The sequence below is a fragment of the Falco peregrinus genome, chromosome 5 (assembly GCF_023634155.1).
Source record: "Falco peregrinus isolate bFalPer1 chromosome 5, bFalPer1.pri, whole genome shotgun sequence".
NCBI lineage: Eukaryota > Metazoa > Chordata > Aves > Falconiformes > Falconidae > Falco > Falco peregrinus.
The window spans coordinates 104457887-104485197 of record NC_073725.1 but is presented as its reverse complement, the minus strand read 5'-3'; the positions used below and the strand labels follow the sequence as shown (position 1 = coordinate 104485197).

General features: G+C 56.2%; 2 protein-coding genes across 2 annotated transcripts in view; both read left to right on the top strand.

The window, feature by feature from the left end:
• Nucleotides 1-16629, top strand: part of CELSR3 (cadherin EGF LAG seven-pass G-type receptor 3) — a 43054-nt gene extending 26425 nt beyond the window's left edge. The window contains 29 exon segments of the mRNA XM_055805310.1: nt 206-318; nt 626-705; nt 1352-1478; nt 2144-2257; nt 2437-2573; nt 2668-2774; nt 3451-3624; nt 3768-3968; nt 4146-5344; nt 7981-8018; nt 11442-11456; nt 11578-11717; nt 11815-11925; nt 12119-12342; nt 12437-12601; nt 12730-12882; nt 13071-13153; nt 13249-13396; nt 13501-13614; nt 13710-13787; nt 13928-14023; nt 14146-14252; nt 14335-14404; nt 14577-14669; nt 14750-14854; nt 15400-15585; nt 15700-15754; nt 16051-16172; nt 16253-16629. Coding sequence (XP_055661285.1) covers nt 206-318; nt 626-705; nt 1352-1478; nt 2144-2257; nt 2437-2573; nt 2668-2774; nt 3451-3624; nt 3768-3968; nt 4146-5344; nt 7981-8018; nt 11442-11456; nt 11578-11717; nt 11815-11925; nt 12119-12342; nt 12437-12601; nt 12730-12882; nt 13071-13153; nt 13249-13396; nt 13501-13614; nt 13710-13787; nt 13928-14023; nt 14146-14252; nt 14335-14404; nt 14577-14669; nt 14750-14854; nt 15400-15585; nt 15700-15754; nt 16051-16172; nt 16253-16276 — 4379 coding nt within the window. The 3' untranslated portion in view covers nt 16277-16629.
• A 439-nt stretch (nt 16630-17068) lies between these two features.
• Nucleotides 17069-26342, top strand: LOC106112817 (cytochrome b-c1 complex subunit 1, mitochondrial). Its single transcript, XM_055805990.1, has 13 exons — nt 17069-17225; nt 17720-17860; nt 18359-18445; nt 19430-19559; nt 20326-20524; nt 21143-21222; nt 21379-21494; nt 21905-22048; nt 22791-22951; nt 23952-24037; nt 24532-24620; nt 25177-25252; nt 26123-26342. Exons 1-13 carry the CDS (start codon nt 17154-17156, stop codon nt 26185-26187), a joined length of 1446 nt encoding a protein of 481 aa, XP_055661965.1. The 5' UTR covers nt 17069-17153; the 3' UTR covers nt 26188-26342.
• Nucleotides 26343-27311: the final 969 nt, after the last annotated feature.

Sequence of the window (27311 nt, the reverse complement as noted above, 5' to 3'; positions counted from 1 at the left end):
GGGACGCCTGGAGAAGAGGAAATAAAGGCCCTGATGCTGTGGCTCACGGTCCTGGCCCTTTCCCCTGTGGTGGGGAGACCCGTGCACAGAGCAAGGAGCAGGGAGAGAGTCCTTCCGTGGCCTTCAGTGCTGGAATGGGATCGACATGGCTTGGACGAGTCCAAGGCTGCTAGGTCTGGACCTGACCTCTTGCCTCCTCCTGCAGGTCTGGCCGTTGGCCTGGATCCTGAGGGCTATGGGAACCCTGACTTCTGCTGGATTTCCATTCATGATAAGCTGGTCTGGAGCTTTGCAGGCCCCATTACTGTCGTCATTGTGGTAAAACCCTGTCCTGTTTCACCCAGAGCCCTCTCCTGCCTCCCTTCACACCATGGGCACTCGCCCCTTCCTCGGCTGCCCACTGCCTGCCCCGTTCTCTGTACTTTCTTTCCTCAGTTAGAGACCCTCTCTTTGTCCCTCGTTGCTCCAGCCAACCCTGGGGGAGGCCACGGCTCGGGCGTGAAGGGGAAAGGAGGGGACACTCGCATGGGCCTGGCAGACCTGGAGTCTGCCCACGCTCTGCCCTGGGGATGTCAGGTCAGAGTTGGCCCTTGGCACAGCTTCTAATATGTGCCAACACTTTCAGATGAATGGGGTCATGTTCCTGCTTGTGGCCAAGATGTCCTGTTCCCCAGGCCAAAAGGAGACTAAGAAGAAATCGGTTCTGTGAGTATTAGTGTCCAAACTCCCAGCAGAGCTTCTGTGGCTCATGGGTTTTAGCATTTTCAGTGACCATCCTCCCTCTTCCACCATTGCAGAGTGCTCCTCTGTGCATCAGTATTAGCCTTGCAGCCACTCTCCTCTCCCATAAACTGCCAGCCATGTTAATCCTTCCTAAACTTTGTCCTTCCCTCTTGTTCCTACATCCCTAGCTCCACACCGTCCCACCAGCCTGTCCCCCTTCACTACCTGCCCTCACAGCCACCCCTTGTGTCTGCTTGGATTCAACACTCAGCCCTTGTCAGCTCTCAGCATCTGCTTCTTCCTCTTGTATACGCTCCTGAGAGCTTTCCCCGCTCCCTCCTGGGCCAGCCCTGGAGCTTGGCTCTGCTCGGTGGCTCCAAATGACCTGTGTTGTTTGGGCCCCTGTGTTTTGCCATGTGTGATCCAGAAGGGAAGGCCCGGGAGTTGTGGGGAGCTGAACCACTGTGCAGAGACATGCCTGCAGTGCTGGGCTGAGTAGGGAGGGCTGGGCAGGAGCACGCTTTCCCCTCTGCATCTCTGTCTGTGAGCACTAGACTGTAGATTAACAATACGCACTAACCTCTCCGTGTGTGCCTGTCTGTCTGTCTGTCTGTCTCTCTCTCTCCAGCATGACGTTACGGAGCTCCTTTGTTCTGCTTCTAGTTATTAGCACTACCTGGCTGTTTGGCCTCTTGGCTGTCAACAACAGTGTCCTGGCTTTCCACTACCTCTACACTGTCCTCTGCAGCCTCCAGGTAACTGCCCGGCCTCTGCCAGGGGAGGGCACAGGTCAGCCCAGGAGAGCATCCCTGTGGTCCCCACACCATCTGTGAAGAGTGGGTGCCTTGCACTGAGCCCCCAGCATCCTGCTGGGCTCCCTGTCTCTTCTGCTGTCACCACTGTGGCAGCAGGTGACTCCTTCCAGTCCTCGCTGCTGTGCCTGTGATGAGCAATAGCGTGGAGCAGGAGGTGGCTGCAAGGCACTTGGTTCAGAGGTGACATCCAAGGGGCAGCAAGGACCATCTCTAGAGGGAAGGGGACTGCCTCCATGCTCTCAGAGGGCAGAGCAAGAGAGTAGCCTACAACAGAGGTGTTGGACACCCCAAATATGACCCATGGCAGCACCCCACAGACCTCCTGCCACCACCGTGGCCGGTGTTGCTGCAGGGGACCCTGCTAGCCATTCCTTGGCCGCTGCCAGCCAGGAGGACACCCCACCCTTTTCTCCCTCACCTGTGCCCACCATGAGGGTTAGCACTGATCGGCGTTGGGGGGCTCTTTAGTGCATCGCAGTCCTGGTGGCCATCGGGGCAGACGCGCTGGGCTCTGGAGGAGCCAGGGACTGTCCCAGCACTGGTGCTGTGGGTGAGCGGGTCGGCTGGCAACCAGGGTCTGTCTCTCATGATGTGTCTCCTCACAGGGCCTGGCTGTGCTGGTCCTGTTCTGCGTGCTGAATGAGGAGGTGCAGGAGGCTTGGAAGCTGGCCTGTCTCAGCAAGAAGGGCCAGAGCGAGGAGGCCACAAGGAGCACACAGGTGGGTGACGGCAGGAGCAGCCAGGCGTCTGGGGGCAGGCTGCCTGCCTGGGACTGGAGCCGATGGCAGCATTCTCACTTCCCCAGGGGAATGGCAGGTGTGCATGGGAAGGGCATCCCTTGGGCTGCTGCAGCACCTCCTTAACAGGGCACGTGCCTTCTCTCTGTCTGCCTCACCAGGGCCCCAATGCCTACAACAACACAGCGCTGTTTGAGGAGAGCGGGCTCATCCGCATCACCCTGGGGGCCTCCACCATCTCGTCAGTGAGCAGCGTGCGCTCTGCCCGCACCCACTCCAGCCAGCGGGCTTACCTCCGGTAGGGACCTGCGCGGGGCTCCGGGGTGCCAGCAGTGCTGGGCAGAGCTGGGGGCTCCTGCTGCTGTGACCGTTCGGGTCCTCCTGTCTTTCAGAGACAACGTGACAGCACGTCAGGGCTCGGCCCTAGATCACAGCCTGCTGGCTCACGCTGGCCCCACGGACATTGATGTGGCCATGTTCCACCGCGATGCTGGGGGAGGTAAGGCTTGGCCCTGTGCCTGGGCTTGGGGCTAACCGCATGCATCCTGAATTAACTCCTGGCTTAAGGGAATTCTTCCTAGTGCAGGTTCTGGCTGTATGGTTATGTCCCCCACCCCCTGTTCAGCTGTGGATTTCAAACATGCTGCAGATAGGAGGGAGAGGCAGCAACTGTGTCACTTAGCACAGCCCCCTCCTGGACAGATGGCAAAGGAGCTAGAAATGGACGAGGAAGCAAGAGAGGGGCCACAGGCTGTCACAGGGTCCCTGGGGACACTGGGCTCCCCAGTACAGCACAGACATTTGACTTGCTGGAGTAAGACTGGTAGGGGCCACCCTCGTGGCTGGGGCTGGGCTGTGGGACAGGTGAGCAGAGGCTGAGGGAGGTGGGTTTGCTCAGCCTGGAGGAAGAGGAGGCAAAGGGGTTCTTATGGCTATTTGCAACTTCCCTTATGGGGAGGTGCAGCTTGACAGAGCTAGGCTCCTCTTGCGGGCACTGGTGATAGGGCCAAGGGAGCAGGCACAAGCTGCTGTCAAGGGAAGAGCAGTGTGGGGTAAGGCAGACTTGTCCTCATGAGGGTGGTCATTCCTGAGGTGGTTCTACCTTCCTGGCCCTGCCACCTGGAGCCTCTCCTACCTTCATTCCAAATGTCTCCCCAACACACGTGTCCCTACAGACCAGGACTCGGACTCGGACAGTGACCTGTCTCTGGATGAAGAGCGCAGCCTCTCCATCCCATCCTCGGAGAGTGAGGAGAACGTACGCCTGCGGTGCCGCTTCCAGCGCCAGTTCAAGCGGGCAGCGCACAGCGAGCGCCTCCTCACTAACCCTGCCAACACCACTCCCAAAGGCAAGTCCCAGGGGCTCTGGCAGGGGAAGGGGTGAGCTCAAGTCCCTGGGGGTCAGGCTGTGTCTTGTGATGGCTTTGATTGCTGCTCACACAAACACTCTCTCCCTCTTCCCTGGGGCCTGTTTTGCCATGTCCTTCGCCAGATGTGGATGGCAATGACCTCATGTCGTACTGGCCAGCTCTGGGCGAGTGCGAGGTTCACCCCTGCTCCCTGCAGAAGTGGGGCTCTGAGCGGAAGCTGGGCTTTGACATCAACAAGGATGCAGCCAACAATAATCAGCCAGACCTGGCCTTGACCAGTGGAGATGAGAACTCCCTCACCCAGACACAACGGCAAAGAAAAGGTAATGGGCTGGAGCAAGCAGGCAAGGGTGGCCTTGCCTGTCTTAGGCTGACGTGGCCGTGAAGGCTCAGCATCAGATCCATCTTGTGTCCTTGGGGAGGTATGGCTTATCTCCCCTGGCTTTCATGCTTTTTTCACTGTTATGCGAAGATTTGACTTCTCTTTCTGTCCAATGCAGGGATTTTGAAGAACCGCCTCCAGTACCCTCCAACTCTCCAAGGCCTGCCATCCGTTGGCAGGATGACCAATGAGCTGACATGGTACAAGACCTCCACGCTGGGTCACAGGGCTGTCCCTGCTGCCTCCTACGGCAGGATCTACTCTGGGGCAGGCAGTCTGTCACAGCCAGCCAGCCGGTACTCGTCACGGGAGCAGCTTGACATGCTGATGAGGAGACAGATGTCCCGGGAGCAGCTGAGCAGACACAACTCAGGAGAGTGCTTGGAAGCTGTGCCCAGCCGACATGGGTCCAGGGAGGAGCTGGGCACTATTCCCAGCAGGCATGGGTCTACTGAACACCTGGAAAGTATTCCAAGCAGACATGGGTCTAGGGAAAACTTGGATCTACTCGCTGCTAGGCCCAGTCAGAGAGATCATGGGAACACACTGCCCCGGAGGCAGGGCTCCAGAGACCACCTTGACACTTTACCCTGCAGATTTGGGTCAAGAGAGCAGCTAGACTGTGGGCCAGTGAGAGAGGTCTCTAGAGAGTGGCTAAACACATTGCCAAGTAGGCAAGTGTCCAGAGACCGAATAGACACATTGCCAAGTCGAGATACTTCTCGAGAACAACTGGATTTGCTTTCTAGAAGACAGCCTTCAAGGGACCAGCTAGCATCAGCTAGACAGACTTCAAGGGAGCAGCTGGACTTTCTGTCCAGAAGATCTAATTCCAGAGAGCCTCTGGACACAGTGCCTAGCAGGCATCCCTCACAGGACAACCTGGGGAGTCTCTCTAGGAGGCAGCTGTCTAGGGAAAGCCTAGAGCCGCTGTCGAGGAGACAGCCTTCTAGAGAGAACCTGGAGGCCATTCCCAGCCGACATCCTTCTACTGAACAGTTAGATATCCTTTCTTCCATCCTTGCTTCTTTTAACTCCTCTGTCCTGTCCTCGGTGCAATCTTCTAGCACGCCTTCAGGCCCCCAGACCACTGCCACCCCCTCTGCCGTGCAGACCTCAACGCCCTCTGCAATGTGCCCCTCGACACCTCGCTCTGCCACCTCCCACAGCATTTCGGAGCTGTCGCCAGACTCGGAGTAAGTGTGTCCCTTCCTCAGCCAGGCCTTGTTCAGCTGGGCTTGTGCACTGTTCACCTGCCTGGCTTCCCAAAGGGAGTTTGGGAGGAGAGGGCTGTGTAATGATGAGCCCCTGGAGTGAGTGGCAGGTGTTTCCTGGTTCTGAATAGTCACTGGGCAGGGAGAACCCTCAGATGCAACAGTTCTTGGTGCGTGCAGTGCAGTGCAAGGAGAAACATCAGTGTACCTGGGTCTGCCTGCTCTGCCAGAAGTGGTGGTCCTCACTTGTGGCCTGTGGGAGCTCAGGGAAGATGCTCTGTGCAGCCAGGCTGGCCTCATGGCTGGTCCCCTTGCTCAGTGCCAGCTGTAAGTCCCAAAGAGCAGATGTGTGTGATGGCCAGGCTGGCTGGAAAGGAGGATGGAGTCCAAGTGCTACAGGAGCCCTGCCTGCTTCAGCCACATTTCTTCCCCCGGTCCCTGTCTCAGTGTGTCACTTTTTCCCTTCCGGCTCTGCTCCCTGCTAGTACTGCTCCCATCCCATCCCTCCTTTCCTCTTCCCTGACATCAGGGACTTGGAGACAGTTGTTCCTGCCCTGATCCAGGAGGGGGTTTCTGGCATAGCTGGGGGAGGCGGCTGGAGCCCAGGGGAGATGCTATGACTTAACACTGTTTTTCTTTCCTCCGAGAAGAATAACAAGAAACGAGGGCCATTCCTGAGGGGCTGAAGCTGTCCACAAGAGAGACAGAAGAAGCAGGGCCCTTCGCCTAGCCAGGTGCTGCCAGCTGAGGTTTGGTGTCCCCAGGGGGCAGGGGCCAGAACTGATGGTGGTCAGAGGCCCAAAACCAACCCTGCCTTCCCCTGCCCTCTGGGCTGAGGGGCCGGCAGCCTGCATCACCCACCAGCTGCCACCGTGCTCCTCATCATTGCCTGCCTGCTGTGACAGGTAAGGCAGGAGCCTGCTTGGGCGAGGGTGGCATCTCCAACCCCCTGGGGCCGAGCTCTTCCTCTGCGAGCTGTTTGTCCGCAGGGTGTGCGTGTGTGTGTGCGGAAGGTGAGCAGGGGCAGGGGGATGGAAACAGAGCCCAGGATATGGGGGCAGGGGAGGGTTTTCTACCTTTTTGTATCTTTGTAATCAGAGAGAAGAGAAATTTCTATGGTTATTTTTACGGATGGTCTGTTCCCAGGACCTGGAGCATTTGTTTCACCAACAGCCCTTTGCCAGCTTCCCTGGGGGTACCAGGGACTGTGATCCTAGTGGACTGGAGAGACAGTGCCAGGCAGCTCTTACGGCTTTGCCAGCACTGCTTTGTCCCATTCCCATTGCAGGGCAGCTGGCCCCGCTGCCCCTCGCCCTCCCACCATGTAGCTCCGCACACGTGTCAGCACCATCCTCCTGCCTGGCATCCCTCAGCCCCCTGCAGCCATGCTGGCCCTGCAGCCAGGCCCCCCCTCTGCCTTCCCATGGGACCCCCCTTGGGGCTGCCCACCACCCGTGAGCCAGGGCTGCGTGCCAGCGAGAGCACAAGAAGGTGGGGCAGCAAGTTCAGTGCTAGGGACCTCCACTGGGGGGGAAACAAGCTTTGCTGTTCAACCTTATCCTGTACCAGGATGGTCCCGCTCCTATAAGCGCTCGTTTCCTCCGCTCAGCAAATGAACACTGTGGTTTTTACCCACTATATGTTTTGCTCTTTAACCTGCATGTTATAGAGCAAACCTCTGTTGGTTTGTGGGTCCAGACAAGGAGCTAGATGACCCTAGCTGTGCTCAGCAGCAGGCTCGGTTGTTCCCAGAGCTGATGCTAGCCCTGCAAAGGGTTAGCATCTGTCTGAACATGATGTGGCTCCAGTCTTGGGGCCCAGCATTGCCTACAACAATTGTATCTAGCTGGTTCCCTGTGGGCTCTGTGTACGTACACACATGTCCCTGTGTTCTCTGGCTGGCAGAAGACCCCAGCTCAGAGTGGCCTGGATTTTGGGAGACGGAGATAAACAGCACTTTGCCCTCTCTGAAAATTCAGGCCAACCTGGTGGTTTCTCTGCTTGACGAGGAGCCTGGTCCCGGGCTTTTTACTGGCCCTGCCACGAGGCGACACTCCTCTGTGCCTGCCCCAGCCTTGGGCCAGGGGAGCTGGCTCAGGGGGCCAGCACGTGCCCTTTCACCTGCTGAGCGTGGTGCCTCTGCTCAGCTGCCCCCGTGGTGCTCTTGGGGCTGCGTGACAGCATGCTCCTTACTGCCTTACTACCACACTGCCGTAGCATCTTACTGGATGTGTTTACAGGAGGGGACTTACGCTGCTGTCCTCTGGGACCTCTCGCCTACATCCTCGAGTCAGCGGGGAGAGCGTGGAGGGAACAGAAGGGCTGGGTGATGGGGGGTGCCGTGGGCCTGGTGGGGGCTGCCTGCCCCCAGCACAGCCCTGATGAGGCAGGCTTGCTGCCGCCCTTCTCCCAGGGATGGGGAGGGAAGGGACTGCTGACATGTTTACATGCCACTGGGGACTGGCGTGTGGAGGGAAAGCCTGCCGGCCCCCCACGCCGGGAACAGCTGGGCCCCTCTGTGTTGCCCATCTTCGCCTTCGGGAACAAGCTCGTTTACATGTTTCTCTCCCGCTGTGCAGCGCCAGTCCCAGAGTCCTGGGCTCCTGTCCCCGCCGTGCTGTAGGGCCCATATTTCTGCCAGTTTGGGCACAGGGGCTCTTTGTGCTGGTGCCAAAGGGAGAGCAAGTGACAAGTGCCAAAAAGAAGAGAGCAGCAGAGCTGGTGGCTGTCCCCGCAGAGCTGGGCCGGTCAGGAAGCGGGAGTCAGTCTGCGGCTTGGTCCCCGATTGTAGTGCTGTGGCCTGGGCTCTGGGAGCATCCTCCTTGGGTTTGGGTTTGTTTCTTTGGGGGGTTTGGTGGCTTTCTTTTTTTCCTTTCTCCATCTTCAGATTCTGTGGGCAGGGAGCAGGGAGATGCCTGTGCCCCGCCCCCCCTCTCCCCGCCCCTGGCTGTGTAAAAGTGTATCATGGAAGCGCCAGATTTGGAAATAAAAGTCTATAAAATGGTGGTGGCCTCTCTGCTGTCTCTCCCTGCGCTCGGGGTCCGTGGCTGTGGGTGCAGCACCTGGGCTTAAGGTGATGCTGGGAGGGGGCTTGGGCAGGAGCTCGCAGCCACCTCCTGGGCTGAAGGGAGGGTCCCTGTGGCCTGAGGTGAGGTGACCAGGTGACGGGGACTTCAGGTGCTGCCAGTTGCTTGGACTTGGCTGTGTCCAGGCTGGTTCACCCAGGGGTGGAGTCAGCTGTGGTGGGGTCCAGTGGCCCCAGCCTTGGCTGGCAGGTCTGCGGTGCTGCAGTGGCTGTGGTTAGCCATGGGGCCCATGCCTGGCGGCAGCCAGCAACCTGGGTGCCACCAAGGGGGGGAAAATCCACTGTCTGAAGGCAGCGTGACCTCAGCCGGGATGATCTGGGCTGTGGGCAAGGAGAGGGAAGTGTGAGGAGGAGACGCCATCTGTGATCCTGGTGCCCTCCATCCCTCCCTCCCTTGCTGCTGGAGAGGAAAGAGCAGGTGAGCAAAGGGCAGTATTGATCCGCGGCGCCCTGAGCAAGGGTTGCCATCAATCATCATCCCTCAGTCCCTCATGGGCTCCGTCCTTATCGCTGGCCTGAGCCTGACCCAGCCCAGGGCGGCCCCTGAGCTCGGGGGGCCGGTCTCACAGCAGCCCCCGGGGAGTTGCATTGGCACTGGGAGCTGCGGTCCCGTCCTGCAGCCCACCCGAGGCTGGCCTGGGGGTGAGGGGCCAGGGAGAGCTGGGGGGGGGGGGGGGCGGGGGGGCCGAGGGGGAGCCACAGGCAGAGTGGCTGGCCCAGGGAGCAGGTTGGGGCTGGAGGCTGGGGCACAGGAGGCAGCGGCACAGGGTGGGGACAGGTAGCAGCGATAAGGAGGTAGTAAATGGCACCCAGCGCTATCAGCTGCTTCTGAGCAGGAGCCCTGTGATGGCCTCGGCTTCTGTGCCAGGCGAGCAGATAAACAGCGGGGAGGCAACAGCTGCTGTTGGCATCGATGTGCCGCTACTCAGCCAAGGTGGGACTGATGGGCCTGGGGGTGGGACAGCGGGGGAGCCGAGGATGTGGGAGAAGCTGAGGGGAGCAGGTGATGAGCCTGCCTGTGGGCTGCTGCCAGACCTGGGTCGTGCCAACCACGTGGAGAGCCAGGGTGGCCGTGGTTTGTTCCCAACCCAGCCAGCAGGGATGGGAACAAGCCACTCTGACCCTAGAGAGTGTGGTCCCAGGTGTCACGACTCATGCTACTCATCAGCCCCATCCCACCACCCAGGGCACCCAGGACTCCCTGGCTCCTGCCCTGCTCTGCCCCCTGGCTTCACCCCGCACCACCCTGGCACCAGTCAGCCCAGCCCACAGGTGCCTGGATTTCCGTTACCGTATCCCCATGGGCCTGGGCCAAGCATGACTCAGAAATGCTCCAAAACCAATGGCAGTACCAGGTCGTGGTGGAGTGCAGGAAGGTGTGCTGGGTTCAGCAGGACTCTGGTGCCAGGTGGGGACCTTTGGAACAAGATAACGGCTGGGTCTGTGCATGCTGCGGGAGAGCGAGGCGATCCACAGGGCTTAGCACCCCCATTTCCAGCAGGTAAGCAGGGACCAGAGCCTGTGGAAAATACCCCAGACGCCACAGCTGGAGGCTGCGGGTAACCCTCCTTGCTTGCCCCGGACACAGCTCCTGCTCCAGGACATGCGGTGGGGAGGGGATGCCCATGGGAACCCTGGGGACACATGATGGTGATGGTGGGACCCTGAGCAGTGCCCCGGGGAGGTGAGTGCCTGGTAGCTGTCGGCAGGGACTTGGCACCAAGATGTGCCCAGCAGCCAGAAGACCCCTGACTTGCACCCAACGGGTGCTGAAGCACAGCAGCATCCCATATGGGGCCAGGAGCTGAGACTGGCCAGGGCAGTGCCCAGGATGGGATGGCCCTGGGGACAGTGGTGACGGCCCTGGGCCCACCACAGCTGGGGATCCCAGCACAACAGGGCACTGGGGGAACACGGCAGGTGCTGTGCAGCAGTGGGGCTGGGAAGTGCGCAGTTCCTCAGCAGGGCAGGAGGCAGGGAGCAGCGTCTCAAAGATCACGGACTGGTATTAAAACTTAGGAGGGAGCAGAGCGTGCACCTGGCTGGCGACACCTGACCGGCCTGGGCACAGCAGGTAGGAGGGCTAGGGGCAACACAGGGACTTGGGCTGGCACAGCCCTGGCACCCCACAAGTGGTTCGCGGGTCCGTCCGGGTGCAAGTGGGTGAGCATCTCAGGACCAGCCAGGGCTACTGGCTGGGCGAGCCTGGTAGGATGGTAGCACTCTCAGCTGGAGCCCTTAGCAAGGCCAGGCTGTGCATCCATACGGAGATACCTTGGGCCCACCAGCTCAGCCCCACTCCTCCATGCACATGGGCTCAGCGTGGCTGGGGAGGGCGCTGGCGGAGAGATAGTGAGCCAGTGACCGGGGGTTGACATTCCTTCTCCCTTCATGTGTAAAGGGACAAAGTCTGTGGACAGGTTCGCAGTGTGGCTTTGCTGGCCCACTGCCCTGGCTGCGCTGTGGTACGTGGAGGAGAAGGGTGGTTGGCAGAGCTGGTGTGGGGCAGGAGCGGGCAGCACTGGTCGCTGAGGCCTTGGTTCCCTCTCTGCCCACGCACCCTCTGCCTGCTGCTCTCTGTTGCGAGCTGCTGCCGCTGCACCAGGACTGCCAAAACTCAGCTCAGCCCCAGCCTCGGGGCCAGTCCTGCATGCCTGGCTGGGATGGGATGGCTCCGTGGGACCAGCGTGGCTGCATGAGGGGCTGCAGGGTGGGTAGGGTGCCAGGTGCTCCTGGCTGTAGGGACATGGCTGAGCTCTTGTCTCCCCACAGTGGGCTGGCACGCAGGAGGGCCAGGCGGCCATGGAGGGGGGAAACGACGCTGAGCCACCGGGCGCCCTGCAAGGTGCTGAGCGAGGCCGACCTGGAGGAGGTGGTGCAGCGGAAACCTCCCACTGAGCCCTCATTGCGTGGCTGTCTCCACAAGACCAGGTAGGACCATGCTGGCCGGGAGGGATGTGCCTGGACCCTGCCAGGCACTGTGCACCCCAGCCCCACCGCCACGGAGAGCATGGCGCTGGCTGTCCTAGTCCCTGTGGCAGACACAGCGCAGACCTGGGGGTTGGTTCCCCCATGCCCAAATTCCTGTGTCCCCACTTTGTCCTTCTGTCTGGAGGGACACCTGGCTCCAGTGGATGGAGCTGGGAGTCCCATGGGATCCATTGCTTCCCATGGGGCCCCATCCACCCTCAGTGATGTCCCCAAGCCCCTCAGCTTGTGCTCAGCCCTGGCTCTTGCTCCTTCCCCACCAGATGTTCAGCCTCCACTGCCAAGTCCCTGCTCTTTCGCTTCCTGCCCTTCCTGCACTGGCTGCCCCGCTACCCATTCAAAGACTGGCTCCTGGGTGACATTGCCTCGGGGTTCAGTGTGGGCATCATGCACCTGCCCCAGGGTGAGTGATGCCATGCCCAGGCTGCTGGGGGCTCCCTGCAGGTGCGGGGCCAGGCCTCGGCCATCTGTGATGTGTCTCCCCGTTCCATTATGTCCAGGGCTTGCCTACGCGCTGCTGGCCGGGCTGCCACCCGTCACTGGTCTCTATTCCTCCTTTTACCCCGTCTTCCTCTACTTCTTCTTCGGGACGTCCAGGCACAACTCTGTGGGTGAGCTGAGGGACCACGTGCTCCCACAGGGATGGTGGGGGAGGGAGTGAGGATGAGGGGGGTGAGCCACATCAGAGGTTGGGGGGGGACCTTTCTTGCCTTTACTTTGCACCACCAAGAAGCTGGTTGGCCAAAGCACAGTGGGTGCACTTTGAGCCTGGTCCAAGGGGACAGATGCCTGTAGACCTCAGAGAGGTGCTGGTGCTGACCTTGGGCTCCCTGCCCACACCCTGCCTGTCCCCAGGCCCCTTCGCTGTCATCTCCGTCATGATCGGGAGCTTGACAGACTCTCTGCTGCCCAGCGAGAAATTCCTGGAATCTGTCAATGGCAGCAACATGACAGTCAATGAGGCACAGCGGGATGCTGCCAGGGTGGAGCTGGTGGCCACCATCACTGTCCTGACAGGCATCTTCCAGGTAAGGGGGCTCCAGCCTAGACTGGCAGGGAATGGGGGGCCGTGATGCACCAGGGCTGCAAGCGGTGGGTCACTTTTGCCGCCTCTCTTCCCAGGTGGCCCTGGGCCTCCTGCAGTTTGGTTTCGTGGTGACCTACCTCTCAGACCCACTGGTGCGCGGCTACACCACTGCTGCCTCTGTGCATGTCCTCATCTCCCAGCTCAAGAATGTCTTCGGGGTCTCTGTCGGGGAGCACTCAGGGCCGCTCTCAATGTTCATGGTGAGCGGGGGCTCACTGCTGACTGGGACCTCCTAGGTGCTCATCTGTGGAGCACACAGAGGCTCCAAAAAAACTACTGTGGAGGCATCTGCTTTCCTGAGCCAGTTCCCTCCTTCTGTGTCCTCTAGACCTTCATCGAGATCTGCCAGAAGCTGCCAGAGACCAACGTGGGCACCCTGGTGACAGCCATCATTGCCATGGTGGCCATCTTCATCGTGAAAGAGCTCAACCACAAGCTGGCTTCCAAGCTGCCCATGCCCATCCCCATCGAGCTTATCACGGTACCCAGAGCTGCTTTAGCTCCCTGTGGGGATGAAGCCATGGGTGGCCCTGTCCCCTCCAGGGTGGGGAGGAGTGGGATGGGGTGCCTTGGCGAGTGCAGTTCTAGGGCACGAGTTCCTTCCTCCTCTTCCTCCACTATGGTCCCTGTGCAGGAAGGCCCTGCCTCACTCCAGCCATCCTCCCTCAGATCATCATCTCCACTGGCATTTCCTACGGCGTCAACCTGAATGCCAAGTTTGGCATCTCTGTGGTGGGCAACATTCCCAGCGGGTGAGCAGGGCCAGGCAGTGAGGGTGGCTGTGCCGGGGCACCGTGCCGCCCACGGGACCCCCTGTTTCAGCCCCGTTTCCCTGTTTTGGCTGTAGGTTGAAGCCACCTGTGGCCCCTAACGCCAGCTACTTTGGGCAGGTGGTGGGCAATGCCTTCGCCATTGCTGTGGTGGGCTATGCCATCTGCATCTCCCTGGGCAAGATCTTTGCCCTGAAGCACGGCTACAAAGTGGACAGCAACCAGGTGATGCTCCAACACGCAGGGCCCTTTCCCTGGGTGAAAACCAAGCTTGTACTTGCAGCCAGGGGAAGGCATGATGCTCCCTCACCACTGCTCTGTCCCTGCAGGAGCTGATTGCGCTGGGCCTCTGCAACTTCCTAGGTGGCTTCTTCCAGTGTTTTGCCATCAGCTGCTCCATGTCACGGAGCCTGGTACAGGAGAGCACAGGGGGCAATAGCCAGGTGGGTCTGGGCAGCACTGCCTCCCTCTGTGGGGGCAAGAAGCACAGCGAGTGGTGGTGGACTCACCCCTCGCCTCCCGTTTTCCTTCTGTGCAGGTAGCTGGTGTCATCGCATCGCTGGTCATCCTGGTGACCATCCTGAAGGTTGGAGAGCTCTTCCGGGACCTGCCCAAGGTACACCTGATTCCACAGCCTCCATGCCACGTCCCACCCGGTGCCCATCCCATGGCAAGGTGGTGGGGCAGGGGAACAGGCAAGAGCTGCCCCCAGACCTGCCCTCAGTATCCTCATAGCTGCAGGGTCTTCTCTCCTAGGCTATCTTGTCTGCTATCATCATCATCAACCTCAAAGGCATGTTCAAGCAGTTCAATGACCTCTGCATGCTCTGGAAGTCCAACCGGGTGGACCTGGTAAGGTGCTGACCAGCCCCAGGGATTTACTCTTGTCCCTGGAGAGAGTTTCTCCACCCTCCCTGAGGCTTGCAGGTGCTGGCAGGGAGGCCGTGCCACAACTGACCGTGTCCCCGCTTCAGGTGGTCTGGATTGTGACATTCGTGGCCACCCTCATACTGAACTTGGACATTGGCTTGGCGGCCTCAGTGGGTTTTGGGCTGCTCACTGTCATCTTCCGCACCCAGCTGTGAGTACCCTGGGGCTGGGGCAGCATCCTGAGGGCTGGGGAAGCCTGTGGTGACCTCACCCTCTTGCTGTGCTCCCCACAGCCCCCACTACTCCATCCTGGGGCGCATCGCCGATACTGATGTCTACAGGGACGTGGCTGAATATCAGACGGTAACAGCGCCGGGGGCGGGAGGGGAGCTGAGCTGCCTGCAGTGGGGAGGCAGTTCAAAGCACCCCCAGGGGCTGTTGGCTGGGGAAAGGAGCCGGGGGTATTTTGGGGGAGGGAGGGAGGGGGAGCAGGAGACTCCATCCCCGGGGTAGCACCCTCCCCATCTGCCCCCAGGCACAGGAGATCTCCGGTGTGAAGATTTTCCGTTCCTCCTCCACCCTCTATTTTGCCAACGTGGAGCTGTATGCTGAGGCCCTGAAGAAGAAGGTAGGAGAGCCTCCAGCCCCCGAGTGCTCCCCAGGGTGGCGATGGGGTGCCTGAGGACACAGGGATGCATTGTTTTGCAGAGTGGCATCAACGTGGACCGCCTGATTGAGAAGAAGAAGAAGGCCCTCAAGAAGCTGAAGAAACAGCAGAAGAAAGCAGAGAAGGAGAAGGCAAAGTGGAAAAAGGTGCTTCCCTGCCACCGGGACCCCTCCGGTGCCACCCTGCACCACCTTCCTGCCTGGCCCTGGCCCTCCTGCCCATGCATTCAACTGGCTCGGTGGCCTGTGGGGCTCCCGCTTCAGTCTGGGGCCGCTGGGTGCGAAGGGGCCCTAGGGCAGAGCTGGGCCACGGAGTCACACCCAAGGTTGGCAGGGAAAGGCTGTTAATGATTAGGTCATGGAGCCAGTAAGTCATTAGCCGTTTGGTGAGTTAATCAGAATTAAGAGCAAGAGCAAAGGCTGACCTGGTGCCAGCTAACGAGCCTGGCTCTGGAGAGGGTCACTGGGAGGAGGGGTGGGTCTAAACATCCAGAAAGAGCCCAACAGTGAGTGGAGGTGCAAGTGAGGCACCCACTCCTACAGCCACCTGCTGCCCGTGCTCTAGCATGGCCAAAGAGCCTCACCCAGCCCCACTGCACTATAGGGCAAGGCAAGCCCAGAGGCAGACACTGCCCAGCCAGGCGTGCTGCCAGCCCCCGTGCAGTGAGGCTGGGTCTCATTCCCTCCCCTAGGACACAGAGGATGGGCACAATGGTCCGGACATAGCAGTGATCGAGCTGAGTGGGGCAGAGGGTAGCACACCCCCCAAGCCCACCCTGCGTACCCTGGGGCTGCCCCAGCCTGGCTTGCACGCCATCATCTTGGACTTCAGCCCCGTCAGCTTTGTGGACACTGTCTCTATCAAGATCCTGAAGAATGTAAGGGGCTGGGGGTGCAGGTGGGCCTGCAGCTTTGCTGAGGGCATCACCAGGGTGGCCCGATGGCTGCTGCCCGTCCCTCTTCCCAGGTGAAACGTTTTCTGCCATTTGCAGATCTTCAGGGATTTCCATGAGATAGAAGTGGACGTCTTTGTTGCCGGCTGCCCGGGTGAGGAGGCTCTGCTGAGCCGCCAGACCCTGCCAAGCATACAAGCATACCCGCCACTTTGGAACACAGCTGCTGGCCTGGGGCTCCCTCCATGGTGTCCATATCCCCGGGGTTTTCCCAGGGGACAGGTGCTGCAGGGTGTCCCACAGACCCAGTCTGAGCCCCACAGCCTCTGGCAAGGCAGCTGGATCCCTGGTGATGGCCCCGGTGTTCCCCGCAGTGCAGGGGGAGGGAGGCTGCTTCAGGTGGAAGTATAGCCAGGTGCTATAGCTTTGAATATTTCTCCCTCCACACAGTGCCCGTCCTTGACCAGCTGGAGCGGGGCAACTTCTTCAGCTCAGCCATCACGAAGCACTGCTTCTTCCCCTCGGTGCATGACGCCGTGGTCCACATCAGCAGGGAGCAGCGCGGGGCCTCGGTAAGCACCCAGCCTCTCCGTCCCCATCACTGTGATGGAGGGAGGCGCAGCCAAGACAACTCCTCTTGTGTCCCCCTTAGGTGGACCTCAGCACCAGAATGTAGCCCTGCAAGAGGAAGATGTCTCCCTGAGGAGCTGGGCGGGCAAGGAGGGCTTTGCTTTGGCACCAACTCAGCCACCCCAAGGCCTGGAGGCCTTGTAACCCCACCAGCACCTCCGGACTGTGAGAGCTGGGGCCCTGCCCTGGCTGTGAGCTCCCCCGCGACAGAGCTGCTCCAGCTGTCCCAACAGCTGTCCCAACAGCTGTCCCAACAGCTGTCCCAACAGGGTGCCTCGTGCCCCTGCTCGGGCCCGGCCCACCAGGCCAGGCCTGCTTTGGGGGGTGGCAGAGGGGGCCCCACACCAGGCCAAGGGGGGTCTGCTCCCGGCAGTGAGCTGGCATCACGGATTAAACGGTGTAGCATTTCTCAGGCTTTGTTTTAATGCAGTTTCCTCAATAAAGGCGACTTCAGGCAGGGCCACCTGGCTGCCACCCTGGCACTGGTGGGCACTCCTCGGGCAGGCCCACGCCCAGGCCTGGCCCTCCCTGCGGACCCTCTGCCGCTTTTCTGCCACCTTTCCCTTCGATCCGCTCCGGGCCCGCCGGGACGCGGCTGGGGGAAGGGTACGGGTGAGCACGCGCCACTGGGGACCCCCATCCCCTGGGGAGCCCCGCAGCCCCAGCCGCCCCCGCGCCCTCCCGCCACCAGGGGGCGCCGTCGCCCGAGAGGGCGCATGCGCGGCGCCCCGCCCTCCCTCGGCGCCCCGCCCTCCCCCGGCGCCCCGCCCTCCCCCGGCGCCCCGCCCTCCCTCGGCGCCCCGCCCTCCCTCGGCGCATGCGTATCAGCCGCTCGGCCCCTGCACACGCGCCTCCCCGTCTATCGCGCCGCCCGCCCGCGCAGGCGCGCTGCGGCCCGCTCTGTCGGCGGCTGCAGGGACAAGATGGCGGCTTCCTCTGTGTGTCGGGCGGGGTGCGCGGCCGGGCGGGCCCTGCTGTGGGGCCCTCGCCCCTCAGTGAGTCACCGCGGCCGGCGGCGGGGGAGGCGGCGAGGTGGGCTGGGGGGAGGCCGGCAGGGGCAGCGGGAGGCCCCGCGGCGCAGTGGGGCTGCCGGACCTGGCCGGCCCGGAAGGTCATGGGGACGCGGCGGCCGATGCGGGGCGGGCGGCGGTCGCCATGGAAACCCTCCGGCTCCGGACGGCGGCGGCGGCCCTCGCCCATCGCGGGGCTTGCGGGGGCTGCTGGCTGCCCCCCTCCTCCGCCCCGGTGCGCGGTTCGTGGGACTCGTCTTTGCGGTTTTCGACCCGTTGCAAACCTCTGGCTGCGTGGGGTTTCCAGCCCGCCGGCTGACCAGCGGTGTGTAGCAGGAACTCCCCGCTATAAACGTGAAAGAGTTTGTCTGGCCTGGCTTTGGTCAGCTGTGTGCCAGCCTGGCAGTCTGCGTTCTGGAGGTTTGCCCTGCGCTGCAGAGTTGCTGGTTAGTGGTGGTGATAACCTTTATTTTTTTTAGGCAACCTTATTGACTTTGACAAGGAAACGAGGTGCTGCCACTTATGCCCAGACACTCCAAAACATCCCCGAGACTCAAGTCACCACTCTAGACAATGGGCTCCGTGTAGCTTCAGAGGAGTCCAATCAGCCAACATGTACGGTATGTTTAAGATAAGTTGAGGGATTACTTGAAACAGTCGGCCTTGCCTGGTCTTCCACAAGTGACAAACCTTTATTTGAACCAAAACTTTTAACAGAGACCCTACCACTGCTTGTTGTTAACTGGTGGGATCAATGTAGCAGTAGAAGGCCGAGCCTGACTTTGTATTAAGTCTGTATTTAAGCTTTCATGCTTTATAAATTTTCGCAGACTTAGAGTTTTTGTGTAAGCAGTAAGTGACCAGTAGTAGTTATATCTCTGGCAAAGCAAAGGGGTTTGCCCTTTGGTAAACCAAAAGGGTTTTGCAAAACTGCTAGGTAAAAAGCCAAACAAAATGTGTATGGAAAGTAGTTGCTGGTGCTTGTTCTTCTTTTAGTGTTACTAGTGCAACATCTGTGGAGCAGACTTCTTGTCCCTTCTGTTGTATTTGTGGCGTAAGGCTTGGGTTGTTTGGTTGTTTTTTTTTCTAATATGTGTACTTGGTGCATTTGCCATTAGGTAGGTGTGTGGATCGGGGTGGGGAGCCGCCATGAAGGTGAGAAGAACAATGGAGCTGGTTACTTCCTGGAACATCTGGCCTTTAAGGTAAGGAGGTATGCTAGGTCTGGCACAGGACTGTGTGGAGAGCTGTTCTAAATATTCCACTTACATTTTGCACTCTCATTTCAGAGGCTGTAGCTGTTAAAAGAGAGTGTAAATCAGGTCATCTGAGTCCCAGAGGCTTTGCACATAGTATAAAAATAAACTTCAAAAGATAGCTAGCCTATAAGGTGCTCTTTGTTTGAATATGCGGCAACTTGCAAGCATGCGTGAATTAAGGTAACTTTTATTTATTAGTTGATATTTACCCTCTTAAAGGAAAAAAAGCTGTAAGTAACAAGTGAGAATCAGTCTCTGACTCTGTGGTTCCAATCCCTGACTATCCCAGTGACTGTGTAGAGCACATACAGGAATATATTGTGAAGCGTGTTTTTTCAAGTTAGTAGGCAGAACTTAAAGCAGCATTTCCTGTAGCTATTTATTTTAATTTTATTTTCTTAGTGAACCAGCAAAGTTTAGAGGCTACAGCTCTTTTCTAATAATGTGTCTGCTGAACAGCCCTAGGGCAGAAGGCGTCTAAGCCTGGGACTGGCTGACTCAAGTCTAGCCTGTGCCACCATAGGCAACTTGCAGCATCTGACTTGCTCCTTGAGGGATGAGCTCTATATTAGAAGCAGTTTGCTGCTTCTATTCTGCTTCTTCTGAATATTGCTGCTTGGGTAGCTAGAAACCTGCTTATTTTTTGGTTTAGACTTGTTCTTGGTTTCTTTCCACAGATGTGATCTTCAGCCACTGTTGTTTCTTAGTGTAGGTCTTCCCTGCTGGATTTTTATTGGTCTTTCAAAATACACTTCAGCCATCCTTTAGCTGCCAAGTTTTAAGTCTCTTGCTTTCTGCACTTGCTCTTGGCTTTTATAAATCATGTGACAGGTTTTATTGGTTTAGGTCTTTATTGTTCATTTCCTTGCTTTAGTTCTGCCTGAAACAGTAATCTGTTGGTTTCATAATTGTGTTTATCTTTTCTTTTAGGGCACAAAAAAGCGTCCTGGCGCTGCCTTTGAGAAGGAGGTGGAGAGTATGGGTGCTCACCTGAATGGGTACACCTCGCGTGAGCAGACTGCCTATTACATAAAAGCCTTGTCCAAGGACATGCCCAAAGGTAGGATGGCCAGTGAGCAAAGTGTGATTTGGAGGTTATGTGAGCACATGTGCTTGTGTTTCCCACCAGCATCCTTTCTAATGGCAGACCAGGGAATTAAGTTGTAACTGAGCAGTAAATTGGAGGTTCTAGATGGTAGTTGAAGAGAGCACTGCCATGACATGGTGATTGGAGGCTGCAAGTTCATCTATTCTAAAACCAGTTTTGCAAAGTTCTTGTTATATCAGGCTGCACTATGTTGCCAGAATGGAGAGCAGGGGGGTTCAGTGGTCTGTGGTTATTTTGTGGAGCTGAGAAATTGGAATCAGTGGCAACTACTATGTCAGGAGTCCTCAGTGCAGCTCATGGAGGTGTTGCTGGTGCTCTGTGCTACCATGTGCAGATACCTTTTTGGGTCGGTTTTGTCCAGGGGTGGCGATTTGAGTCAGAGCTATGGGCCTTGCCGTAGATGTGGGGTACGCTGTAGATGTTGCAAGCTCTCTGTAAGGGTTCAGCATGTTTCTGCAACAGTACCCTGCTTCTGTTGTGCTTCACCTTCTGCAGCTGTTGCACTGGCAGTGATGCTTGGCAAGCTGACTCTGAGACTTTATGCTAAAATGTTGTTTGTCCCTCCCTGATGCTGTGGGAATGTGTAATACTCATCTCTATCATGTTGCTTGCACTCCCCAGCGTGGTTTGTTGCTCATTCCTCTTGTGGTGCCCCTGCTGTCTGTGCATCTGTTCTCAGTCAGGCAGGAGGATTGCTAACATAGGAAATGTGTTGCAGTTGTGGAGCTTCTGGCTGACATTGTGCAGAACTGTGCGCTGGAGGAGTCTCAGATTGAGAAGGAGCGTGGTGTCATCCTTCAGGAGTTGAAAGAAATCGACAGCAACTTGACGGATGTTACCTTTGATTACCTTCATGCCACTGCTTTCCAGGGGACTGCACTGGCCCGCACTGTCGAGGGGACCACAGAGAACATTAAGTGAGCAACAGGCTGGATGTGGTACACGGTCCGTGGGTTCAGTCCTTGGGGTGCACGACCGCTGCTGCTCAGTAGTGGCAACTGCACAAGGAAACCAGTCTGTACAAAGAGGTGATCTGTGCCCGTGGGCTTCTTGTTGTGTTTTTACTGTTTTCCCTGTTGGTGCCGGTGGAAGTGTAATGCTGCACGCATTCATTAGAATCCCCCTCACACAAATTGTGAGGTTGGCGCGGTCAGGTTGAACCCTCTCCCATACTTGTCAGTTTGACTCCATTAGAGAAATTAAGAGCTAGAGGTGCTCATTAAAGCAGCGACCTGGAGCATATGCACCTCTTAGGATGCTTGTGGCTCAGTGCCCAGGGTGAATACCCTCTAGTCTGTATTGAAGCCTACCCTTAACTGTCAGTCTTGGCCACTGGTTTCCATTCTCTGTACTCTGGAATTAGAGCACAGGGAAAACACTGACAGTGCGGTCTTGATTCTAAAAAGTATTACCCCACAACTAAGAGAATGAACAATATCACTGCTGTCTCTGCACTGTGAACTTGCTTCTCCTAAGCCTGTCATCATTGCAGTTCAGAGATGCTGATATACTGGGTGTCTCTGTGTTCTTCCTAGGCATCTGACTCGAGCAGATTTAGCTTCATATATTGATACTCACTTCAAGGCACCTCGTATGGTCTTGGCAGCTGCTGGAGGTAAGTTCTAGACCCTTGTGATTCTGGGAAGCCTGGGTGTTTTCATGCTGGTGATCAAACCCCTGTCATACATCTTTAATGTGAAATCAGATTATTTTGTTAAATTAAACTGTTTAAGACTGTAAATATGTTTCTCTCTCGCTCTCCCATTGCCAGGTATTTCCCACAAAGAGTTGGTAGATGTAGCTAGGCAACACTTCAGTGGAGTATCTTTTACATACAAAGAGGATGCTGTGCCTGTCCTCCCACGCTGTCGCTTCACAGGGAGTGAGGTAAAGTTGTTTTGGTTCTGAATAAAACAAGTAGCTGTTGCCAAACTGTTGAATGAATGTGAAACCAGTTACAGCTGCTTCTGGGAGGAAAAATCTGTTTGTGCATCTCAGAGAAGCTGGTGATGCAACATCTTGGTAGTGTCCCCATGTTCTGTTCTTGGGGTTTATTGCCACAGTGTGTTGGGTTTTAGATAGGACCCAAATCTGTTAAGAATGTGGGGCTGTTGCTTATGTCATTTGCTGGAAAACTCATGTCGGAGCAGCTGGTTTGTGCTCAATAGTGCCTGAGACTGTTTCATTTCGCTGGGGTAATATCAAGTCCCCCAGTCTGTCAGCCTGGCATTGCAGCAGGCTGCAGACAAAGCTACAGTGCTCATGCTGTTCTCCCCCACTCCTGGATGATTTTTTAGATCCGTGCCAGAGATGATGCTCTGCCTGTTGCCCATATTGCTCTCGCTGTGGAGGGGCCAGGATGGGCTGATCCAGACAACATTGTCCTCAATGTGGCTAATGCTATCATTGGACGCTATGACCGCACTTTTGGAGGTGGTAAGGTAAGAGACTTGTGAGTGTGCCAGGGAGAGCCTGGAGCCTTTTAGTATGAAGTATTATGGGGACCCTAGATGAATGTACTTTATGGGACGCTGCTGTGGTTAGCTTCCAACTGTGAAGCGGTTAGGAGCCTGGAAAGTAGGGTAGAAGTGTAATCAAGGCTAATCCAGGACAATTCTTGAGAGGTGATGCTGGCACATGAACTGAACCTTCTCTGCTAAGTTTGGAAGAGGTTTAGCTGATGAATTCTCAGCAGCTTATTCCTGCCTTGACAAACTAACCGTTTAGGGGTGGTGGTGATGGAAGCAGGCCAAGAGTAGTCTATAGTCCCCTCATACAAGCTTGTCTTACAACTGCAAAACAAGTAGAACTTGTTAAACCCCCAGTATTGCATCCATTCTCGTCTGGAATCTGTCTGGCCTGCATAACTGTGCTAACCCCTGCTACTGGTAGACCTCGCGCTTCCCATTTTCTCCCACTCTGGTGGTATGCATACCAGCTCCTCGTCTGCGGCTGGGAAAGGAAATGGTTTTGCTGGATGGACTCTTAAGCCATTGTCTGTGGCTTTTCCACCAGTGAATCTCATCTGTTGACCACATGAAGGGTCTAAATTAAGCTCTCCTTCACCAAAGTGTTCCACTCTGTCTTGTCTGTGGTCTTTGTGAAAACAGCTCTGTTGGAAAGAATTTGAGCTCTGAGGAAGCTGTAAGACTGAAATGGCTGAGGGTATCTCCTTATTTACAGAATCAGTCCAGCAGGCTGGCTACGCTTGCTGTGGAGCATGATCTCTGCCACAGTTTCCAGACGTTCAACACCTCTTACTCTGATACTGGCCTCTTCGGTTTCCATTTTGTTTCCGATCCTCTGTCCATAGATGATATGCTATATTGTGCTCAGGGGGAGTGGTAAGTACAACTTTGGCAAAAGTTCCTGTTTAAGATCTGACCCTCTTGTGGGAGACTGAGCTGTCGTGGGGGAGCGTATTAGGTCTTCAGAGTTGTGTCTCTTTATGAACTTCTTGGTAACTTGCATTCTGCTGAAGTGATCCTCTAAGTGGTTTCTGTAAATGTCTTAGGATGTGGCTTTTGAGGAGCTATTTTATTACCTTGGGGCTCTTCAGGTCTTTCATTCATGCTTCCAAGTATTAGCGATTAGGCTTTGCGTTTTTTATATACAAGTGAGATCATGCCTTAGAGACAAGGCTTTCCCAAGGGACAGATCTCAATTGTCTTGTTAAGCTTGAGCAAAGCAGGCAGAGTTCCTGCGTTGCAGCTGATAAATGCCCCGCTGCTGGAGTCACGCCAGCGTTGGGGGGCCTTCTGTCTGTCTGTCCTATTGTGTACATGTATATCCCATGGAATGGTTCAAGGCTACATCTAAGACTGAGCTGAGCCGTGCTGCGTATGGAGCAGATGGAGTTAGCCCTTGCCCCAGAGACGTTGCGGTTGGCAGGGGAGGAAGGGATTTAGCAGCTGGAGTTCAAACAGGCTCTGTGGAACTGTCTTGTTCTTTCAGCATCAGTTTCCATAGCAGCTTGCCGTGTGTGGGAATAGCTGACATGCCTTCCTTCTCTTGTGATAGCGTACTGCAGACTGCTTACTGCTGTGCCTGATGGGCAAGCTAGAGCTGGCACCAGGGCTGCTTAGACCTTTATGAGTGTAACTCAGCATGTAACCTGCTGGCTGATATTCCCTGCCTGTAGGCTTGAGCTCTTGACTCCTGCTGTTCAGTGCTTCCCAGTTCTTAGCCGCTCTGCAGCGATCAAGAATGAATCTCAAGCCTGCAAGACAATTGATGTTGATAATAGCTATTTCTGCAGAGGCTTGGGAAAGGGAGGAATTTGCTTTCTGTCTGAGCAGACAAACATCTTTAAGAGCTTTAGCGGACTTTCCCTCTCCTCTCCAGGATGCGTCTGTGCACTAGTACGACAGAGTCAGAGGTGAAGAGAGCCAAGAACTATCTCCGAAATGCCATGGTGGCTCAACTGGATGGTATGTTTTTGTTTATGGATTGACCACTCTGCAGCTTTCTGAGGGTTACTGCTTATGTCTTTCCTGGGGAGCAGGGGCTCTGCTGGACACTGCAGTACTGCTGACAGGCACTGGGTAATACTTTTTCTCCCACTCGGCGTTCCTCCTGCCATGTTGTGAAAGCAGCTGACCCCCGCCTGCTGTGCTCCAAGCTAGCTCTGACTCTGTAAACTTCTAGTCATTCTGTTACTCGGAGTGAATAACGTGCTGCCTGGTGAAAGAATTGAGACCCTCAAACTGGTCTGTCTTGTTTATAACACTTTGGAGACCAGTGAAGCAATCTTTGTATGCTTAACTTCTGCTGGAGCTGCTTAGAGTGGTAAATACGACTGGTACTTCATTAAGAAGCTGGTTTAATGGCTAGAGTTTCTTCTGTCTGCTCTGACTGATGGTCGGACTATGCAGTTCTGGAAGGCTTTTTGTTATGCTGACCATGTGATATCTTCAATGTCTAGGTACTACACCGGTATGTGAGAATATTGGAAGCCATCTCTTAAACTACGGACGCCGTATCCCTCTGGAGGAGTGGGATGCCAGGATTGCTGTAAGTATCTCTTTTGGTTGGAGCACTTGCATGGTTGGTGTCAGCATCTTCTGGCCTTAGTTTACTGCAGTAACATGAGGCTTACTTATCTCTTTGGCAAGCTGTCTGGAGTCCAGGTGGTTAGCTCACTGTTGCTGACATAAATATGTCAGAATCTCTGGCATAGGCTCAGTCAGTGTATCCTGTGTCCCTGTGGCTGGATTTAGTCCATCCCAGAAACAGGGCATGTGCCTGTCTTAAGCAGCACAACTTGAAATTCCTTTAACAGTTGCCCTAGAGGTGGCCAGCATCTAGTCTCTGTAATTCTGCAGCTGCTATATCACTTGGAAGGCTTCTGACTTTGGACTGCCGTACCTTCTGTACACTCAGAAGAATGTGCTGTGTAGAACATTAGACATCCTCTCAGACAAGAGCTGGACAGTGGGTCCAGATGGCCCCCAAGGGTCTGACAGTATCTTCTTAGTGATCTTGATATGTAATGGCAACAGTAACTTCCAACATTGAGAAAGGCAGGTCTGCTAGAGGGGTCATTAATTGCTTGTTTGATATTTATTAGGCCGTCGACGCAAGAATGGTGAGAGAGATCTGCAGTAAATACATTTATGACAAATGCCCAGCAATTGCAGCAGTTGGTAAGTAGTGTGTGGCAATTAGTGCACAGTAGCTCAAAAACCAGAAAAAGGGTCAAGAGCCGAGTGGAAGTGAGCTGTGTTTCATGTGTCTGTTGTGGCCTCCCAACTGCTCTGGTTCTTTGCTGGTATCCTCCTACCTTTGCACATTAGATGTGCCAACGCACATTTGCCAAGAGATCAAGCCTGCAGGTGACGGAGGCGCAGTGGCAGTGAGCTGCTGGCTGTCCTCCCCGCCTGTCTACTTGCTGTAGAGCCCTGACTAAGACTGGGAGCCCCATAGCTGGGTGCAGGCCCAGTGGCGTCTGCCAGGTGTCCTTACCCTGGGGTCATGGTGGTTTATGTAAGGGAAGTGAAGGGACCTGATTCTCCTGTGCTGCTCTGGCATGTCTGTCTGACCAAGGACAAATTCCTTTCAGAAAACCTGCCTGAGCAGCTCAGCTCTGCTCTGCTGCCTCCTTCCTGTGGGTTGTGGATTCCCCTCCTCCATGCAGCTGTTTCCTCTGGCCTTCAAAGTGGAGCAGCTTAGAAAAAGGAGACAGTTTTTGAACAGGAAGTTGGAATGAACTAGCCAAAATTTCCATGGCTTGGTGGCTCCCCGTCTTTCATGTCATTATGTAGAGCTGTACTGAGCATTGTGGAGCAGTGCGAGAAAACAGCTTGCTCTGATGAAATAAGTAACGGTTTCTTTGTCAAAAGATGGTATCTGCTGGTTTTCCTGATGCAGGTTTGAGGTGTAGTTGCCTGGTTTTGTGCATAGCTGCTCTGGATTGTGAGCTGTCTGCTCTGCCACTGTCTGCTTTAAGACCATGGGAAACTGCATAGGGATTTGAACTATGTCTCCAGTGACTAACTCTGTTTCTGTTCGTTCAGGTCCTATTGAACAGCTCTTGGATTACAACCGTATCCGCAGTGCCATGTACTGGATCCGTTTCTAGGACGTGTCCCTGCAGGTTGGAAATAGTGAAGTTGTGGACTGTGACAGGTTCCCTCTGGCTCTACATGTCTCATGCACCAGGGACAAGATGAGTCCCATCAAAATGGCTGTCTTCTCCGTGTTAAATGTATAAAAAATAAATACACCCTGTATGGAGTTGGTTCTGCTGGGAGTCGACTGTGTATTGCTGGCTCGTGCATGTAGACATTACCAGTCTTGCCAAATTGGTGAGATATTGGACTCGTCAGGCTTATGCTAGAATCTTGTCTGTGTCTTGTCTGCAGCCCCACGCCTCTGTCCGGAGCTGGAAGTGTCCTAGTTCAGAGTTCTTGTCTTTAGGCTGGTTGCAGAAAGTCTTTCCACTGGGGCAAGGCTGCCAGGGGAGTCTAGCTGTTTCCACTGTGCCCTTCCATGCACGCAGCAGCGTGGTCAAACTCGGGCTGTAGCACTGCTGTTTGTGCAGACCTAAGAACAGAGGGCCCTCATCTGAGGGGACCTCTGTGTGCTCTCCTGTTTGTCGAGGAGATCAAAATGTATCTATGGAAAGTTGGTCCTCTCCCTGTCCCTGGGGTGTGGTGGTAGTGTTTCTGGCCTGGCTGGCTGTGACCCTCTTGCTGGAGTGGCCGCCTCTGCAGTAGGGGCAGTTTGTGCAACCCCACTCTCCCTGATCAGTTACAGACAAAACTGGTTGGTTGAGTTCCCACCACCTCCTGAAGCTGGTGAAGGTGATCAGTCTGGCCTTGCCTGATGCTGCCCCGGTAAAATTGAGGCGGTTGTCTCTAGCAGAGTTGGGATGCTGTGAGGAGCTGCAGCTGTAGCCAGACAAACATCTTCCAGAGCCTATATGGGGATATGTTACCTCCCATCTTAAGCTTCTCGGTTATCTGTAAACCAGCCCAATAACGAGCAGAGATTGTTGTGGAGTATGTTGGTGTTGGTGTACGTGTTCCTTTTGCAGATGAGCCTCTGTCTGTCCAGTCATTCTCAGCTATGCAGTAACTGAGAAGCTGCTGACTGAAGTATAGGGTGCCCTGGCCTGTATCTGGAAAAACCTCTAGGTCTGAATAGCTGAAAGAGCTACCCAGCCCTTTCTGCTTTTTCTGGTGTTAATCTGGTTGTTGCTCC